Genomic DNA, 17454 nt, shown 5'->3' with positions numbered 1-17454 from the left:
CCCCCCCCCCCCCCCCCCCCGCATCCCATGGACTTTTCTCCAGGCCGGTGCCGCCCCGAAAGGGTTAACGGGGCTCAGCGGGATGGTTTGCCCCTTCCGAAGGCATTAACCCTTAGCCGTGCCACCAGCCCCGGGTGGAGCTGGACGTGCCGGGGGTGACCACACGCTCATCCCACGGTGGTGTCACAACCAGATCAAAAACTCGAGGGAAAGGCTGAACGGCAGCTCCGAACCTCGACTGGGCGCCCGCAGCTCTGTGAGTTTCACCCCGAAATCATGCGGGGACAAGGGTGGAGGGGAACGTCCCGCTGCGAGCCCCCCCGGTGACCCGCTCCGATCCCGCTAATCCCACCGTCCCGCACTATTTTTAACCCCGCTCACGGCCTCGGTTGTGTCAGCGCAGGCAGTGGAGAACTGTAGCTCCGCACGGAATTTGGGGTGGGGGTGGGGGGGTCCTTTGGGGTTTGGTGGCCCCACTTTGTTGGGGTGGGGACTCTTAGGGCAAAGAGCAAAGGATGCTCTGCGCCCCGATGCTGCGTCCTCCTGCGTATCCACACCGAACTGGGCACGATGCTGTGGAACAACCCCCCCCCCGGGACGGAGGGACGGCGTTGGGAGCCCTTTGCGCTGCCTCCCCCCCCCCCCCCCCCCTTCCCCCAGATCTTTGGGTCCGGGAGCGGTGGGGCCGCGGGGGGAGGAGGGGCCGCCTGTGTGTTTTTTTTCCCTGCGATCCTCGGCGAGGCGAGAAGCTGGAGCGGGTCGGTGCCATGGAAAACAAAAGGGCCCGGGGGAGCGGGAGGGGGGAGGAGAAGCCGGGTGCGGGCCGAGGGAGCCGCAGCCGCCAGCCCGGAGCCGCGGTGGGGAGAAACGGGCGCTCCGTCCCCGGAAAACGAGCGGTGCGATGTCGGGGCGCCGAGGAGGGGTGTCCGGGGCTGCCCGGGGAGGCGGAGGGGTGGTTGTTATTCACGGCTCTGGTATGCGCCCGCCGCACCGCCCCCGGCTGCCGCGGCCCGGCCGGAGGGGAGAGGGAACGGCCCCCCTCCTCCTCACCGGGAAGCGCTGCCGGGAACCGGAGCGCGGGGATGGGGGGAGCTGGATGGGGAGCGGGGGGACCCGCGGTGCGCGGCCGTCCTGCGCGGGGCCGGATTCGTGCGCGCACCCGTCCTGCGCGGGGCCGATCTGTGCACGCACCCCACGGAGCAGCCCAAAGGGGACCTCCTAATGCCACCGGGCCGCGGCCCCAACCCCGGTGGTGGCTTCTCCGTGCAGGCAAGGGCCCTCTGCGCGCACCCTTTTGCAGGAGCATGGCTCACCCCTCTCCCCCGCTAAGAAAATAATAAAATAGTTGCGCGGCATTTCGGTGCCCATCGCCCTCTCCCCTCCTGCCCCGCAGCAGCACGGAGCCGAGACAAAGGGGTTTGGCTGCCAGCTCCTCGCTGAGTTAACTGCTTCCGCGGTGGGACCCGCGCAGCACAGCCTGCACGCTGCTCTGCGGCCGCCGCGCCAGGCCAACAAGGAGTTAGCTCTGCCCTCGGCACGTAAAGACTTCCAGCGGCCCCCCCCGGCGGCTGGTTGGAGGGCTGAGGGGCCCAGAGTTGATGCTTTGAGGGGAGAAGGGCTGAGGATGAGAGAGAGGGTGGTGGTGATCCGCGTTAGGAGAGGTGCGGTGAGGTCTGAATGCGGAGCGCGGAACACGGAGTTCACAGCTTTCATCTCCAAACAGAAGGGATGCAGGATGCCTAGAACAGGGGCGGGGGGACATTTTGTCAAGGAGCTGGAGTGGGAAGGAAATAGTTTAAGATCATGGAGGTAGCCAGAAGCTATTGGCATAGCCGTGCCTTGCTCAGAGTGGGGAATATTTCAAATATTCCCCATTACTGCAGATAATCGCAGGGCTGATTCCTGTTAGCACTTGGCAAGCACACACAGAGCCCCTGCTGGCTACTCTCACGGCCACCCTCATGTCCCCTGTCTGTCCTCAGGAGGAAGGATGGGGCCGCTGCTGTGCTGCCTGGGCATCGCCGTGCTGCTGTGCCGCGGGCTGGCCTGCCCCGGGCCCTGCTCCTGCTCCACCAAGAAGAACGGGCGCCTGCTGGCCGAATGCGCTTACAAGGAGCTGCCCGAGGTGCCGCAGGGACTGTCCCCTAACGTCACCATCCTGACACTGTCGGCCAACCGCATCGGCTGGCTGCGGCGCGGCGCCTTCGCCGAGGTGCCCGAGGTGCAGTCGCTGTGGCTGGGTTACAACCAGATCGGCGGTGCCGAGCCGGGTGCCTTCGCCATGCTGTCACAGCTGAAGAACTTGGACCTGAGCCACAACAAGATGGTCACCTTCCCATGGCAGGACCTGCGCAACCTGAGCGGGCTGCAGATCCTCAAGCTGAACAACAACCGGCTGGCCGGGCTGCCCCAAGATGCCTTCCAGGCGCTGGCAGAGCTGCGCTCGCTGTGGCTCAATGACAACCAGCTCACCACGCTGGCCGATGGCACCTTCCACCCGTTGCCCTCGCTGTCCCAGCTGCAGCTCTTCAACAACCCCTTCAACTGCTCCTGTAAGCTCTTCTGGCTCAAACGCTGGGCTGAGAGCACCTCGGTGTCCCTCACCAAGGGTGGTTCCACGCTGTGTGTGGCGCCGGGGCGGATGCGGGGCCGGGCGGTGACCGACATCCCGGCGCATCAGTGCGTGGCCCCATCAGTGCAGCTCACCTACCTGTCCAAACTGGACAACACGGTGCTGCCCGATGGGCTGACACTCAGCCTACACTGCAGCGTGGCGGGCAGCCCCCTGCCCCAGATCCGTTGGAGGATCCAGACCCCCGGGCGTGGTGTTGAGATCGATGGGCCCAATGTGGCTCGGGATGGGAGCCTCTCCCCATCTGGGCGCATCAAGCAGAGCCAGGAGCGCTTCTTGGTCTTCAAGAATGGCACCATGGCCATCCCCAAGTTCAGCAAGGAGGATGAAGGCACCTACACCTGCATCGCCATCAACGATGTGGGCACAAGGGAGGTGTCGGTCAACGTGGCCTTGGCCGGCTCGGAGAATCCAGCTGAAGACCTGCTACAGGATGACCCCCATGCCAGCTCACTGGGGGGACGGAGCTGCTACAAGGGTGATGAGATGGATCCTGTCGGTGCTGGGGAGAAGCTGGTCATCGTCTACCACGTGCCAAGGGAGGTGAAGGGCACGGCTGGAGGAGCTGTGCCCCGGGTTGGGCTGGTAACCCTGCTGCTGGCCTTGGGCATCGTGCTGGGCTGGTAAGGGGGAGCAGAGACTGGTGCCAGGGCTCCCCCACTTTCTGTATCATTTACCTTCACATAGTGCCACGTGTTTGCTGAGCTTTTGGAACTGCAGGCGGGCGCCAAAGTGGCCGAGAGCTGAGCCCAGGGCTGATCCAACCCCTGCATACGTAGGGGCAGGGCTGGAGCTGAGAACTCCATCAAGGCTTGGGTGATGTAGGGTAGATCCACACTGTGCTGTTGCTGCAGGGCCAGACAGCCTTACGTAGGGTCCTTTATGGAATGGAGGCAGCACAGTTCTTCTTCGTGTGATTGATATGGCAGGGGAGGTGCAGAGCACCCAGTACCAGGCATGGATCAGGCCATGAGGAGCAGGCTAAGCCTTTCCTGCATAGGACTTGTTGGGTGAGGGACTACCCATGGTGTCTGTGCCCTCCCTGTGTCCCAGGACCAGGCCCTGCCACCCTCACTGCCTCACACATCTGTGATGCAGATGTTTTCCCCTCCATTCACCACCGGAGCCCACAGTCCAAACCCCTCGGCCGGGCCGGTCCCACCGAGCTGCACTGCTCAACCCCACAGCTTCAGCAGGGGGAACGGAGACCAAAGAGACCACATGAAACCAATTATCCCAAAGTGCCTTACATCTCTCTGCAGGACATCCACGCTGTGCCCCTGGTGCTGTGGGCTCATGGTGGGACCGCCGAGCATCCCTCATGTTTTCTGCTAGCGTGTGCCTGCAGGAGCCATGCAGACTCCTGTAGCCTTGTAACCAAAGCTGTGCCACCAGCCGTGTACCAAGCACAATAAATACCTTTTGTAAACCAGCCTGCTGCCTCTGTGCCCCCCACAGCTCGCTCACAGACCAGAGCAGGGAGGAGAAGGCAGAGACGCAAACAGCTGTAAAGCAGCTGTTGGAGCCTGGGGCCTCTGCATAAGCTTTCCAGCTCTATTTGGTTTCTTTCATAGAGGCAGGGAGCACCCCCCCTAGCTGCACAGCTAGCGAGCAGACACATATTGTTCCCATTACAGGCAAGAAAAACACCGCGGCCCCAGTACAAGCACAAGGAGGACAATGCCCTGTGCAGAGTTTCGCTTTCATTTCATGGGATGCAATGCTTTCATTTCATGGGATGCAGTGCTTCCATCGGGCCCTTTCTGCATTCTGGAGGCAGCTCTCCCCACAGCCCATATCACCCTGTTGATGCTCTCCGTTCCATGCAGGCAGGGATGGGGCTGGCAGCTCAGTCCTTACACGCATGGTGTGGGGTCTGGGAGGAGGGCCACCATCCTGTTCAGTTGCCTTCCATGCCCATGGCAGCGCGTCCTTGCGTTTGCAAAGGCGAATTTCCATTTCCCACATTTGTGTTTTAGGTTTCTGTTAACCAGAGGAGCTCCTGATCCACCTTGTGCAGGCTCAGGCATGTCACAGAGGGTGGGAAGAGGATGGTGACCCTGGGGACATGTGGGGACAGAGCCAGACGCCCGCCTGCAGCCATAGCAGGGCTGCGTGCAAAGAAGCGAGCTTGCAGGGGCAAGAAGTAGCAGCAAAAGGCTTAGTGCACCCTCAGGGCACCCTGATTATGCCAAAGGAAGGGAAAGAAAACAAAGAGTGAAGCCACCTCCTGTCATCTCTCAACTTGGTCCCAGCCAAGACATCTCCAGGAAGCCACAGGCTGTGTAAACAGATGCAGAGCGGCAGCTCCACCCATGGCCCCGAGCTGCAGAACACTGAAGGGATTTCTACTGCCTTTCCCTGAGCCCTTGCAGCCTGGAGGCTGTGTGGTGCAGCTCTGAGACCTCACACATGTGGGGCATCAGCAGTTCCTAGCATCATCAGTTCAAGGGCGGACTCCAACACCTTGTTGTTACCCAACCACTGAGTGTGACCAAACCAAGGTCTTCTTGGGGCTTGGAGGAGAGATTTGATCATGTCTCTCCATAAAGTCAAGCAGATCCACCAGAACACCACTGTGACCATCCTGGTGTCCCCATTCCGGGTGTCCCCACGTGTGCCACAGCCTCACCAAGAGAGAAGCACACCCCAAGTGTAGCAATGAGGTATACGATTTATTGTTCTTCCCCAGCTCGGCATGGCCCAAGGAGGCATGGTGCTGTTCTATAGGCTTGGGGTTGGCTGGTCCTTGAGAACAGCTAACTTTGAGAACAACGGGATGGCAGCATGGGAGGAAACAGCCCCAGTAGGGTAAACTGGAGGATGACAGCTATGGGAGCCCCAAACGAACTGTTCTGCAACCTCCCAGCCTAAAATGGAGCACATGAAATGGGAAAAATCCATGCGGATGATGGGGATGGTGATGGTGGAGGGGACCTCAGTGGCCTTATCTCAGAAATGACCCTAAGAGGACTTTTGGGATGGCTGAAGGGTCTAGCTTGGCTCACCAAGCCTCTGCTCCCAGCTCAGGCTTAGACTGGCATGCCTTGACTGTGTCATCACCTCTGCATCCCGCATGGACCCAGAGCTACAAACCAGTGCTGTCACTGCTGGAGAAGGACAGGAGTGCCCAACCTCCTCCCGTCATGGAAGGAAAGTAACGGGAGGTGTGATGGGACAGGAGGGAAAAGGCAGGGGGTGGAGGTCAGGGCTTGGGGGGGCTGAGCTGGGCTCCGTTGGCTGTGGGATCACAGAGGGCGGTTTTTCTGCAGGCCATCAGTGAGGGGTTGTTGAGGAGGGTGTAGGCCAACCACCAGCGTGCCCGGCTCCGTTTCAATCGGCCTCCTCCTGATGGTGCCTTCTTGGTGTGCATCAGCTGGAGGCCTGGAAGGAGATGGCAGTGGGAAGCATATTCCGTGTGCTGAAAGACCCTGGCCTGACTGTAGGAACTCACCTTCCTCTAAGTCCCCCGTCCGGGGCTCAGGTGGCCCCTGTGGCTTCACGGGCTGGAGGAGCAGCAGGCAGAAGGCTCTCATCAGTGGGTGTGACTGGCTGACCTCTGTCTTCAGGTAGTGGCAGTATGCGTGGTAGCCTGGGGGACAGCCCATAGGAAAAACACGGTGGGGTCAGCGTGGTCCACAGCTGATTGATGAGCACAGGGAGCTGAACCCACCCTCGGTCCCAGCAGGTGATGGAGGAGCCCTAGATGCAAGCCCTGGGAACTTAAGTGGCCCTGTGCTGCTGGAGGTCCCCATCAGAACTGATGGAGGTCCCCATGCCAGAGCTGCCCCTTGCCCTACCTGGGTCAAATGTCTCCACACCACGGTTCAGCAGGCTGATGTCCAACTGGCAGAAGTGGATGGTGTTGTAGAGGGCAGAGATAACCATCCTCCAGACCCCTGCCAGGACCCCCACCAGCACATTGATGGGAAACAGCAGATAAGTGACGATGTAGAGAGCTCGTCTGTGGATGAGAAAGGAGGGATAAGGAACACAAACAGCCTAGGACAGGGAACACAGCCCTTCCCTACCAGGGGAAGCTGCCAAAATAAACCTCCCACCCTTCTCTCCCTCCCTGGCCGACACCATCCCTGACCGAGACGGCTCCATCCCACAGAAAGATGTGAACGCCCTTCTGGTGTGTGGTCAGGACTTAAAGATTTGCCTCCAGCACAAGTAGAGTCTCCATTTCTCCTCAAAATGAGGCTGGGGTTTTGGGGTAGAGGACGCATGGCAGCCCAAAAGCCCACATCGCTGGGCAGCTCTGCCCCATAGAGCTCACATGCCCATACCTGTTGGTCAGCTCTTTCCGCAGGGGATGTTGCTCCAGGAACTGGTAGTGAGCAGCCACGTTCTGCACGATGACAGCCACCACCAGGGTCAGCCAGAAGGGCCTGGCCAGAAGAGAAGGTGATTCATAGAATCATTAAGATTGGAAGGACCCATAAAGTCATCGAGTCCACCATGCCTGTGACCGCTCCAGACCTCGTCACTCAGTGTGACATCTACCATTTTCCTGAGCACCTCCCAGGATGGTGACCCCACCACCTCCCTGGGCAGCCTGTGCCAATGCATTACCACTCTTTCTGAGAATTGTGCCCCAATACCCAACCTGAACCTCCCCTGGCGCAACTTGAGGCCATCACTTCTTGAGGCCATCCTCCCAAAGGTTGGAAGACGGGAGGGGAGACCACCCCATAGCCCAAGCTGCAGCCTCCCCGTGGCCAGTCACTCATTATGAGCTTGGCTGTGGCACGCAGCTGGGTTGTCCCGAGCCCTCACCACATGTTCTGCATGATTTTGAAGAGGTACGAGCTTGTGCCGGACTGCAGCGGGATGACGACAAGGAAGGTGAAGGCAGCAAAGCAGATGAAGAAAATCACTTGCTGGATGAGGAGACCTGGGAGGGAGGCAAGGGGGAAAGTAGCTGTCACGGGGAGGGGAGGAGAAATGGTCCTTGTTCTCCTTCCCACCCCTGCGCTTGTTTCTGAGCACGCCTTTCACTTTAATCCCATAATAAGCACGAGCCGTCCCTGCCTCCCCCGCTCCGCGCACAATGCTCCGTGCGGGATCTAATTACAAGTTCAGCCTCTCTTATCGCGCCCTGCTTTATCCCCACGGAGAGGAGCCATCTCCGGGGGCTGCGGCTGTGATGCCTCATCATAAAATCAGCCCGAGCTGTGATTTCTAATCATAAATCACGCCGAGAGCGGCGGCGGCTGCGGCTCCCCGCGCCATCGGACGCCGCGCTCCACCTTGAGTGCTCCGCTTTGCAGCTGGGAAATAGGGCTTTAAGGCATCGCGCCGGGCTGGATTTCTGTCCCATTTTACACCCCTTGGCACAGACTTTGGGAGGCGACGGCCGGGACCGAAGGAGACAGACAGGACTTTGCATGAGATGCCGCGGAACAAAATATCTGGGCCGGAGCCAAGGCGGCTCTCACTCCCCCCCCCTCCTCCAAACCCTTCTTTTCTCCCACCATTTGGTTCTCCCCGCGGAAGGACAGATTGTGTTGAGGGAATAGATGAACAAAAGCCCCAGAGTTTTGCAAAATGGGGCCAAAAAAGGGGATTGGAGCTGCTTGAATATGAAGTCCCCTCTTGGAAATGGGGTTCACCACCTCCTCCCACCCCATAGGTTGGGCTGGATGATCTTTTAGGTCTTTTCCAACCTTGGTGATTCTATGATTTTATGATTCTATAGCCCCCCAGAAACACGTACCCAGGCAGGCAAAAGCTGTTTGGAAACTGGCAAAGCTCATCCAGCAGACAACAGCTTGTCGGGATGGGCGGAGGATGTGGGCTTTGTAGAAGACATCAAGCACAGCCCCTTGGTACAGTACCTTCAGGTTGCTCCTGCAGGGGAGAGAAGCCAATGCTGGACTGGGGGACAAGGACAGGGACACAGCATGGGTGATGGAGGGGGCCTATCCGTGGGGCCCTCCCTACCTGTGCATCACCAGTGTCCTCAGCAGCATGGCAAGGGTCAGCAGACAGCACAGCACCAGCGAGCACACGTAGCACACTGCAGGGACAAGACAAGGAGCTGCTCTTTGTCCCTAAGGGAGCAGGGCTTTGTCCCTAAAGGGCTGCAGGCATTTTCCTGAGAGCATCACACAGCAATAGGTGCTGGTGCCGCGTGGATGGATCCCCAAGCAATGCACCTTGCCTCAGTTTCCTTCCTCATCCCTTTTGCAATACGAGGGGAAATTTTTTTTATCCCCTAGGAAGGCAGGAGGATAACATTCCCCAAGCAAATTAGAAGGGGTATGATCACCAGGTTAGCTCCCTGCTGGAGCAACAAGCAAGTCATTCAGAGCTTGGTGGGATGCTGTGCAGCAGGGAGCAAAACAGGAGAAGGGGCTCTGCTTGGAAAGATGGAAATGGCAGGAAAACAAAGGTTAAGAGGATGAGAGAGGCTGGGCGACTCCGGAAAAGTCACCAAAATGCCCCATGGAGGGAGGGGGCACCCTGCCAGGCCCACGCAGAGCTTTCAATTATCAGGTGCCCACTCAGCAGCAGGGGCCGAGGAGCCATCTGCTCGATTCCAGCACATCTCCAAACCTGTCCAAGGAGCGGCATCTGCAGCGCGGTGCTTGGGCAGGCAGCAGCTGCTCGGGGAGCCCTGGCACGGCACCAAGCTCAGGCACGAGCTGTGTGTCTCCTCTTTCCAGGAGGACGGATCTGGGTTTGAGTCTTTCAAAACTTGGCGCCCCCCCCACCCACCTTCCAGTGACCACAGGTAGTGCTTGACGGTGCTGAGTTCCTTCTCCATGTCCCCCGGCATGCCTGGGTTTTCTGAGGGCACCAGCCCAAACTGCACCAGCAGCACCACCACGTCCTTTGTCATGCCTGCTCGCACGATTTGGATGGTGGGGACAAAGGCCACCAGCAGCAGCAGGGCCACCTACAAGGGAGCAATGCCGCGTGAGCCATTGCGTTGGCTTAAAGACTTAAGGGTGGCTGAGCCCAGTGAGCAAAGTGCCGGGGACCGAGGCTGAGCCAAGGGATGGTAATACCTCGAGGCACGCTAATACCATCCCCAAAGCCAAACTGCCCCGATGGCACATGGCAGTGGCCCCCTTGCCCCGTTGAGGACGTGGCCTCTGCACGCCACTGGGCCACCCCTGTCACCTGGTAGACAGCGATGACTGACGTGGTCATGGACAGAACGAGCTTCAGCGGGAGCTGGAAACCTGCAAATGGGAGAAACCAGCTGTGAACTGAGGTTTTCCTTCCTGCAAACCCCTAAAATCCTCGTGCTCCCACAGCAGCAGCCCTACTCCATCCTACATCCCTCCATGAGGGTCCCAGCCTCCAGTTCCTCCACCCCAAACTGCAACAGTTTGTGCGCGTGCCAAGAGGCAGCTGCCGTGGAACAGATGCTTTGGGGCTGGTGCCAAGGAAGGCATTTGCTATCCGTGGGGAAGGCAGACTGTTTGCTGAGCTTCTGCTGCACAAGGAGCGCGCCCTACCTTCCTCTGGAGCATAGATGTAGGAGCACAGATAGGCTCGGAGCCGGGACACAAAGCTCTCCTCTAGCTTTGGGGTGCTGTAGGAGGAAGGAGGTGGTGACAAGAGTGGCTTGTATTTTGTTTTACTGTTAAAACCAGGGCTAGGGGGCTATTTCTGCCCCATTGATGCTGTCCCCATCCCCAGGCTGCCCTTACCTCCCCTTCTGCAGCCGCCTGGACAGCACAGCTTTGAGGTACTTCTTGTAATAGCCTCTCCCTGTAACCTTCACAAAGCAGCAGTAAGTCACCCGCTCCCCCCCCCAGTCAGCCCACAGTAGGGTCACTTCGGTCCATGCCGGGGCCAAGTGCTGTTTTTGAAGGTTTTCTCCTCTCCTTCACCCAACAAAGCCCAGCATTTCCAAAAGGGCTGAAGATTACTGCTGCCTGCCGGGAACACAAGGCGACCCCAGTCCGGCCTGAATGGGACCCATTGATGCCGTAAGCCTCTTGTACTAAGGAGTTTACTCCAAAGATGGATTTTCCCCTCTTCAAATCCACCAAGATAAACAGAGCTACAGCCCATGCATGCAACGTTGCCTTCAGAGGGCCAGCAAGCTGCTGGGAACCACACCGGGAACACTGGAACACCCCAATTCTAGCAGTCCCAAAATCATGTGGGATTCCCCTGTGTTCCCACCACCTCATAGACCTTCATTACCTCCTTATTTGAGGTCTCCTCCTTTCCTGTGAAGCTCCTGATGAGCAGGGCTGGGTACCACAGACTTAAGACCATGAGGCAGAGGATGATGGGGACATAAGAGAGTGTGGAGTAATACCTATATATCTGGAGACAAGCAGAGCTGTCACAGTTCAGACCCCACCAAGCCTGGGTCTCAACCTGAGCGCTGACATCTCAATGCCACCTCTTCAGGCAGGTGACAAAGCCACACCAGCCTGCCCTGATGGTGGGACGATGTGTACCTTTGGTGACTGGGGACAGTCCACCTTCTGCCAGACGTGGACCACACAGTGGCACCAGGAGAGCAGGCAGCCCAGCAGGTAGCTGGCCCTGTGCCCCACCGTGGCACAGGCAGCCAAGGGGTAGTAGAAGGCAGGGTAGTAGAGCAAAGCCAGGATCTTCCAGTACTCTGCATGGGAGGGGGAGCAGAGGGGACAGGAGCCCTCAGTAGGGACAAGGAATATGTTGCCCAGAGGGCTGCACGGCTCCACGAGGCTGGGATGGAGCCTGCCTTACCCCGGTTGTGCTGGGAGGAGTGAGTGATGAGCGGAAGAGGGTCGGCATCCAGCACCAGCACACACAGTGAGGAGAAGAGGATGCCAAACACCGCGGCCATCAGCCCTCTGTTGCCCTCCTCCTCCAGGAAGTTAGCTGGGCTGTGAGATGGAAACGAGCCTGGCATCTCATCGCTTGGCATATGGCAGCCTACAGCTGGCTTGTTCCATGCCAGCTGGGCAGGGTGATGGCGATGGCTGGGACACGGTACCTGAGCAGCCCAGGGATGCCGTTCCAGCAGTCCCGGTGGAGACGCCTGCGTTTCACCAGCAAGGACAAGCCCAGCAGCACGGCCAACTGCCAGGAGAGGGAAACCACGCTGACATCCACAAAGAACCATTTAGGAGCAGGTTGTGCATGGCCTGAACGAGGCAGGTGGCTCACCATCCCAGCGTGGGTACTTACGGAGATGGGTGCCATACAGGTGTGGTACAGCCTGGGGGAAACAGTAGGGTCGCAGTCTGGGACGGTACTGGGAAACATGCTGGAGAAAGGAGAAAAATAATGGGGGTTATACCGTGTCCTGAGAGGAAGATAGTGAGGTGATGTTCCACGTGTGCACAGATGGCAGCAGCAGTGCAGAACCTTCAAGGAGCGTGGCCACACGGCCCTGATAGTGGGGCTGAGGTCACCCTGAGAGATGCGTTTTATGGTTCAGCTCCAGAGATAAGAGCAGGGAGCGGCCCTGCAGGCACCCATGCTCTCCCGGACCCTGTGCTCCCCTTTAGGATTTGTTCAGGCAGCAAATGTCCCAACTTATCCCACCCTCCAAGGAAGGCCTTAAGGACAGGCTGCTGCAAGTAGAGCTCTGTGGTTTCTGCTTTCTCCCTCTGCTAACAGCTGTCCTTGGATAGACCAGACAGTTCCTGCTGTCCCCAAATATTGCAGCTCCAAGGGTAGCTCCAGCTCCAAAACAGCTGGGTTTCACCAGCACCAGATCCAGAGCTTTTGGGGTCTGCATGGGATCCAGCATCATCAGGGGACACTGCCATGCTGCCTGCATGCCCTCAGCACCAGGGGACACCGAGAAGGAAAGAGCCAAAACCCTGAAGTTTCCTATCAGGGCTGTGAGCACACAGGGGCTGGGCAAGGAGATTTCAGAGGTTGCACAACGCAGAAGATTAAGGGCCCTGTGGCAATGGCCGGGCTTGTCCTCATCAAGCCCTCCTGCTTGGGATTAGATACATCAACAGAGGGACAAGAGGTGCTGATGGGTGCACCCAGGCCTGGTGGGACAGCTCAGGTAAACTGCTTGGAGAACGCTTTGTTACAGAGCGGATCGCCAGGATGATGGAACCCTTCGTGCAATGAGCTGCTTCCATCTGTGAGGACAAGAGGAGGAGGTGGCACCCGCCTGGGGACACGCAGCACTTACTCATCCTGCGGTGCAGCTGGCTCTGCCGTCTCGTAGATGTACCAGTCGGACACCAGGTCATCCCCAAAGCTGTCATCCAGCAGCGAGCCGTGCGCGGCCCCAGAGATGTTGGCTGCCATGAGCGCCTTCTTCTTACTGACCCAAGGGAGAGGCAGAGAGGTGGGTTTGGGGGAAGTCCTTTTGAGAATACAGGGCTGGAAGCAAGCAGCCCAGAGGCTTTATTCTGTCAGGGCACTCCCACCCATCCCCAGCTTCGCTGCTGGGATGCTGATAGAGCCTTTGTTTGGGTTGCTTCACAGTGGTTACGTGAAGGGCTGCAGAATCAGAGCAAGGGTCACGTTCAGGAGGTGTGGGTGAAGCGGGAAAGAAATGGGTGAGTGGCTCATGTCCCCTGTGTCCCTTTGCTACCAGGTGCTTGGAGCCCCAGCACCTGCCCCTGGCCAAAGCAAGCTCATCCCACAGCAGTAAGGGGTGGCTCGTCCTGGTGCCAAACACAAGGTTTTATTCCTGCTTCCCTCCGTTGTTTTCCCTTTTGCACAGCACTGATGACTTTGGCCCAACAGCCCCACGTCCTCTCTCACTGTCCTGCAGCTCTGACTCAGCTCATGGCCATCATGAATAGTCTTCTCTGTGCCCCCAGGACAACGAGCCCATAGTGGGGCAGGAAAGCACCCAAAGAGATGAAAGACACCCATCAGCAGATCTGAAGGAAGCCTGGCCTTCCCCAGGGGTTTCACCCCTAGTGAAGTATCCAACACTGTTCCCATGTGTCAGCCCAGGGCTCAGGGATGTCAGCAAACCGACCACGAAGCTGAGAGCTGCTCCACGGGGACTCCTGACACACTGCTCATTGGCTCCAAAGGTGTGGGTTGATATTCCCTTAGTGCTTCCCCTCCACTCTGGGTGAGGGTCCCACTCCCCACGGGGGTCTTGGGTTGCCAGAGCCCACCCCAGAGTATCGACTCCCCCGCCATCCCTTGGTTTTGCCTGCATGGGCAAGCGGCTCTGACCTCATCACCCAGGAATGTAGCACTCCTAAAAGAGGTAGAAGGAGCCCATAAAGCACACAAACATCTCACAAGACCCAGGAGACTCTTTCCTCTCCTGGAGGATCCCTTCCTGCAGAGTGAAGGTGCCCATGCCCTTCTCTCCACCCCACTGAGCCACCTCTGAGCTCATCCTCCCACCAGCAGGGTGACAGCAGCTATGACAGCAGCTCAGCCACCTTCGGTGACAAAAGGGTGCCAAGAGGAAGCAGCCTCAGAGGCGCTGCCACCATGGGATGGGCAAAGCTAAGCATGCCAAAATCCCACCCCGACAGCTCTCTTCTACCCGAAACCTGATCCCTTTGCTCCTCCACCTAACCCCTGCCCAAACAGGCTGGGCCTTTGATCGCTGCAGCATCGCAGGGATTGATGGCTTCAATAAAGCCCCTTCATATTCTTCATTTCCCACCATCCATCACTCTCCGGGGAGCTTTTGCATCCCACCGCTATGAATTAAACAGGGGGGGGGGGTGAAGCCGTAAGGGAATTCCCCCCCCCCCCCCCCCAGCCCCCTTCCCTCCTCCTATCGGGGATAATGGCGATGCCTTGTGTACGGCTTTTAATAAAAATGATAAAGATCTCATTTCACAATTGTTCAGGGAGCGCTTGGGCCGGGGGGGAGTTGTTTAAGCGAGATCTCCTCTAAATCAATTGCTGAGTGAGAGCGACTGTGGAGGAGCTGCGTGTCCCCGTGGGGAGGTGGGTCCCGAGGACACCCAACGGGGACATCTGAGGAAGATGCTGGGTCCTACGGGGGGATTTAGCAGCTGCCAGAGCTGCTTGAAGACTTTAATCCTCTTTCTGGAATAGGGCGGCTTTTCCTCATCGCTTGTTTTCTATGAGTTTCCCAACTTGTGGAAACGGAGGGGTATGATGGATTGAAGGCTGGAGCCTGCGGGAAGCCCCCACTCAGCTCCCATGTCCGAGAAGTATGGGGTTGAGTCAGCCCTCTTTGAGGTCACTGAGGACACCCTGACACACATCCTCATCCTCCCTGGAAAGCCCCCATGGGGCAGAGAGAGGGCAGGGGGCTGCGCCAGCAGTGAGGCACAGATGGGGGTCTGCAGAGATGGTTTTCCATCCTAACACTCGGCACAAAGCCAGCCGCATGTAACAGGTCCCAAAATCCAACAGGTCCCAAATCCACTTCTGCTGACCCCTGCCACCCCAGTGGGACTCCCCAGCTCTGTGCACCCCTTTTATCCACGGGCTGACCCACCTTGGAGATCACCAGCATGCCCAACAACGACCCAAATTTTAGAAGCAAAGGCAGTTCAGCACAGAAGCAGGTCGGCCTTTTGGGGGTTATTTTTAAGCTCCTGCCCTTTTTTACTTTGAAACCCTGCAGGCATGGCAGCACCTGCTGCGCTCAGCTCCTGCAGGGAGCAGCGGAGAGGAAAAGCTTTTGGGTTTGCAGCAAAGCACTCTGCAGCAGCACCTTGGGGGGAGGGGGGAAAGGGGAATCAGGGCAAAGCCCCCAAAGCCCTGCTGATGTGTGCGAAATCTTGGCTTTAAGGCCACCAAAAGGGTTTGGCAAACACTCACACATGAGTGCTCAGCTCGGACGGATTCACCCCCCACTTCAAACACCCAAACTTTACCAAAACAACAAAAGGGGAGCCGCCAAAGTTACCTGCTCCCGACCTGTGGCTCGGCTGGTGGACGGGCAAAGCTGTGCAGGGCTCAGAGCATCAGCACGGCGCAGCGGCAGCCATACGATCCCGCAGACAAAGTTCAGCGCACCGGCGAGGCGGCGGCAGCGTCGGGAACTTTATCCCCTCCATGGCGAGGAGGCCTTGGCTCGGGGCCACCCTGGGGTTTAGGAAATGAAAAGCAACCAACCCCGTGCCGCGCTCTCCCCTTTGATTACCCGGGGAGGGGAGGCAGCAGAACCAACCTCCTTCATCCCCCAGCCTCCTTCATCCCCCCCGCCCCTGTGCTGGTGGCTTGGGGGGGGGGGGGGGCAATGAGAGCACAATGGGCCCCCGTGCCGTGCCAGCCCACCCAAGATGCTGCAGACATCCCTGTTTTCTGCAGGCATCCTCCTGGAGGCTGCCCAAGGGCTGGACGCTGTGCAATCCTGCTTTGTGTTGGGGCTGGAAATGGGTAGGATAAGGCAGTCTGGGTTTGGGGTAAGGGTTGGGATGGATGGCCCCAGGTGCCACCAGCACGAGGTGACAGTCCCAGAGCTCCCACCGGAACGTTTGTTGCATTCCAGCACAGCATTGAGGGGTTCCTGAACACCTCACTTTGGAGAAGAGTGGGATTTGGGTCATCCCTTTCTTTCCTCCTCATCCAACCTGTGCTCCCCACCTTCCCCAGGAGCCACCAAGCTCACGGCACAGCAACTCACAGCACCCCAATAACCCCGGCACGTGACAAGGGAGCAAAGGGAAAATTAATCAGCGTGGAGGATTCTGCTTAATTTTTAGCCAAAGCCTCGTGGCCAGGCTCAAAGAGCCAAGAGTCCCCCCCTACACACCCTCAGGGTTGTTATGAGGAGTACCACGGGGGCTTGCCATGTCCCATGCACCTGTTCACTGTCCCTCCCCCACCGCGTGCTGCTGTGGGATGATGGAAGCTGCACGTGCGCCTCTGGTGCAGCTGGGAAATGCTGCCTGAGTAAACTGTGCCTTGGGTGAAATTACGGGAAAATTGCTCTTTGATGGTGCTGCCATCATTAGAGGTGCCTCGGTAATGTGTTTGCACAAGGCAGGGAGGAAATTAGGCAGGCTGATTAGGGCAACAGGCAGAGATGTCTCATTTCCATGCCTTGTTGCTGCATTAAACCCTAGCCAGCGCCTGTGACCCCCAAATCCTGCCCCATTCCCCCTCCCTTCCCCAGGATGCGCACTGCAACGTGTGCAGTGGGGTTGTATTGGGTGTCAGCATGACAAGCCCAAACCCCAATATCTATTTTTTTTTCCCCTAAATGAAGAGGAAAAAAGTAAATAATAAACAAAGGCACTTCCGAAGGGGTTCATGGAGGCAACCATTTGGGGTTGGCACCCCACAGGTGCCTGCTTTCCCATCAAATAAGCAAAACCTCCAGCCCCAGGGTCCCATGTACTGCTGAATCCCCTGCCTGCTCCCCAGAAGGATAACTGTGTTGTTTCAAGCTTGAAGAGCTGGAATGCAGTTTTTTTGTATGGATGGACGGGCTGTCTAGGAGAAGGGCCATCTGCTGGCATGGCCCCGGCTCATGTTTCACTGGAAGCATCCCGAAGGCTGTGGGAACACACTATTTTCAACAGGGATCGGGGAATGTGATGTGACAGGGCTGGGGGCTCAGAGGGGCTGATCCAGCTCCCTGCCCACCACCCTGTAAGCTCGATCCCAAAATACCCCCAGTGGGCTGAGCACTTGTGTATGGGAAGAGCAGCCCTTGTGATGCTGAGCAGAAGGAGAGCAGCTTAGAGGGAAAGCATCTCCCCCAAATGCTCCCATCCTGTACCTGCAGAGAGCTTTCAGCCTTAAAATGCAGTCCAGACGCAAGTCTGGGCACCTCTCGTGCCTTGTTCTCACCCCATTCCCTTCCCTTGGATCACACAACCCAATGGGGAGTCACTTCCACGCACAGCCCCACTTACCTTGGGTTTGAGCCAAGAGGCAGCCACACATTTGGCACCCGAATCTCATTGCTGTGGGGCCCA

At 58.2% G+C, this 17454-nt stretch overlaps 2 protein-coding genes across 4 annotated transcripts; one reads left to right on the top strand and one right to left on the bottom strand.

The window, feature by feature from the left end:
- Window positions 1–181: 181 nt before the first annotated feature.
- On the top strand, window positions 182–4064 carry ISLR (immunoglobulin superfamily containing leucine rich repeat). 3 transcript variants are annotated; one of them, XM_042885713.1, is made up of 2 exons: window positions 182–256; window positions 1983–4064. In XM_042885713.1, exon 2 carries the CDS (start codon window positions 1991–1993, stop codon window positions 3257–3259), a length of 1269 nt encoding a protein of 422 aa, XP_042741647.1. In that variant the 5' UTR covers window positions 182–256; window positions 1983–1990; the 3' UTR covers window positions 3260–4064. The 3 variants fall into 3 exon arrangements, with proteins under 3 accessions (XP_042741647.1, XP_042741646.1, XP_042741645.1); XM_042885712.1 differs by lacking the exon at window positions 182–256 and adding an exon at window positions 698–758; XM_042885711.1 differs by lacking the exon at window positions 182–256 and adding an exon at window positions 818–896.
- Window positions 4065–5288: 1224 nt separating this feature from the next.
- On the bottom strand, window positions 5289–15550 carry STRA6 (signaling receptor and transporter of retinol STRA6). Its single transcript, XM_042885715.1, has 18 exons — window positions 15435–15550; window positions 12756–12890; window positions 11786–11864; window positions 11592–11677; window positions 11342–11481; window positions 11068–11234; window positions 10805–10930; window positions 10303–10370; window positions 10108–10184; window positions 9767–9828; window positions 9359–9539; window positions 8582–8657; window positions 8355–8488; window positions 7415–7532; window positions 6925–7026; window positions 6433–6596; window positions 6087–6224; window positions 5289–6016 (listed from the first exon to the last, which is right to left on the bottom strand). Exons 2-18 carry the CDS (start codon window positions 12872–12874, stop codon window positions 5838–5840), a joined length of 2016 nt encoding a protein of 671 aa, XP_042741649.1. The 5' UTR covers window positions 12875–12890; window positions 15435–15550; the 3' UTR covers window positions 5289–5837.
- Window positions 15551–17454: the final 1904 nt, after the last annotated feature.

Source organism: Lagopus leucura, unplaced genomic scaffold, assembly GCF_019238085.1.
Source record: "Lagopus leucura isolate 7727_CA_CO unplaced genomic scaffold, USGS_WTPT01 Super-Scaffold_100052, whole genome shotgun sequence".
NCBI classification, from domain to species: domain Eukaryota; kingdom Metazoa; phylum Chordata; class Aves; order Galliformes; family Phasianidae; genus Lagopus; species Lagopus leucura.
The sequence above is the reverse complement of the archived record's forward strand: the minus strand, read 5'-3'. Positions and strand labels throughout refer to the sequence as shown.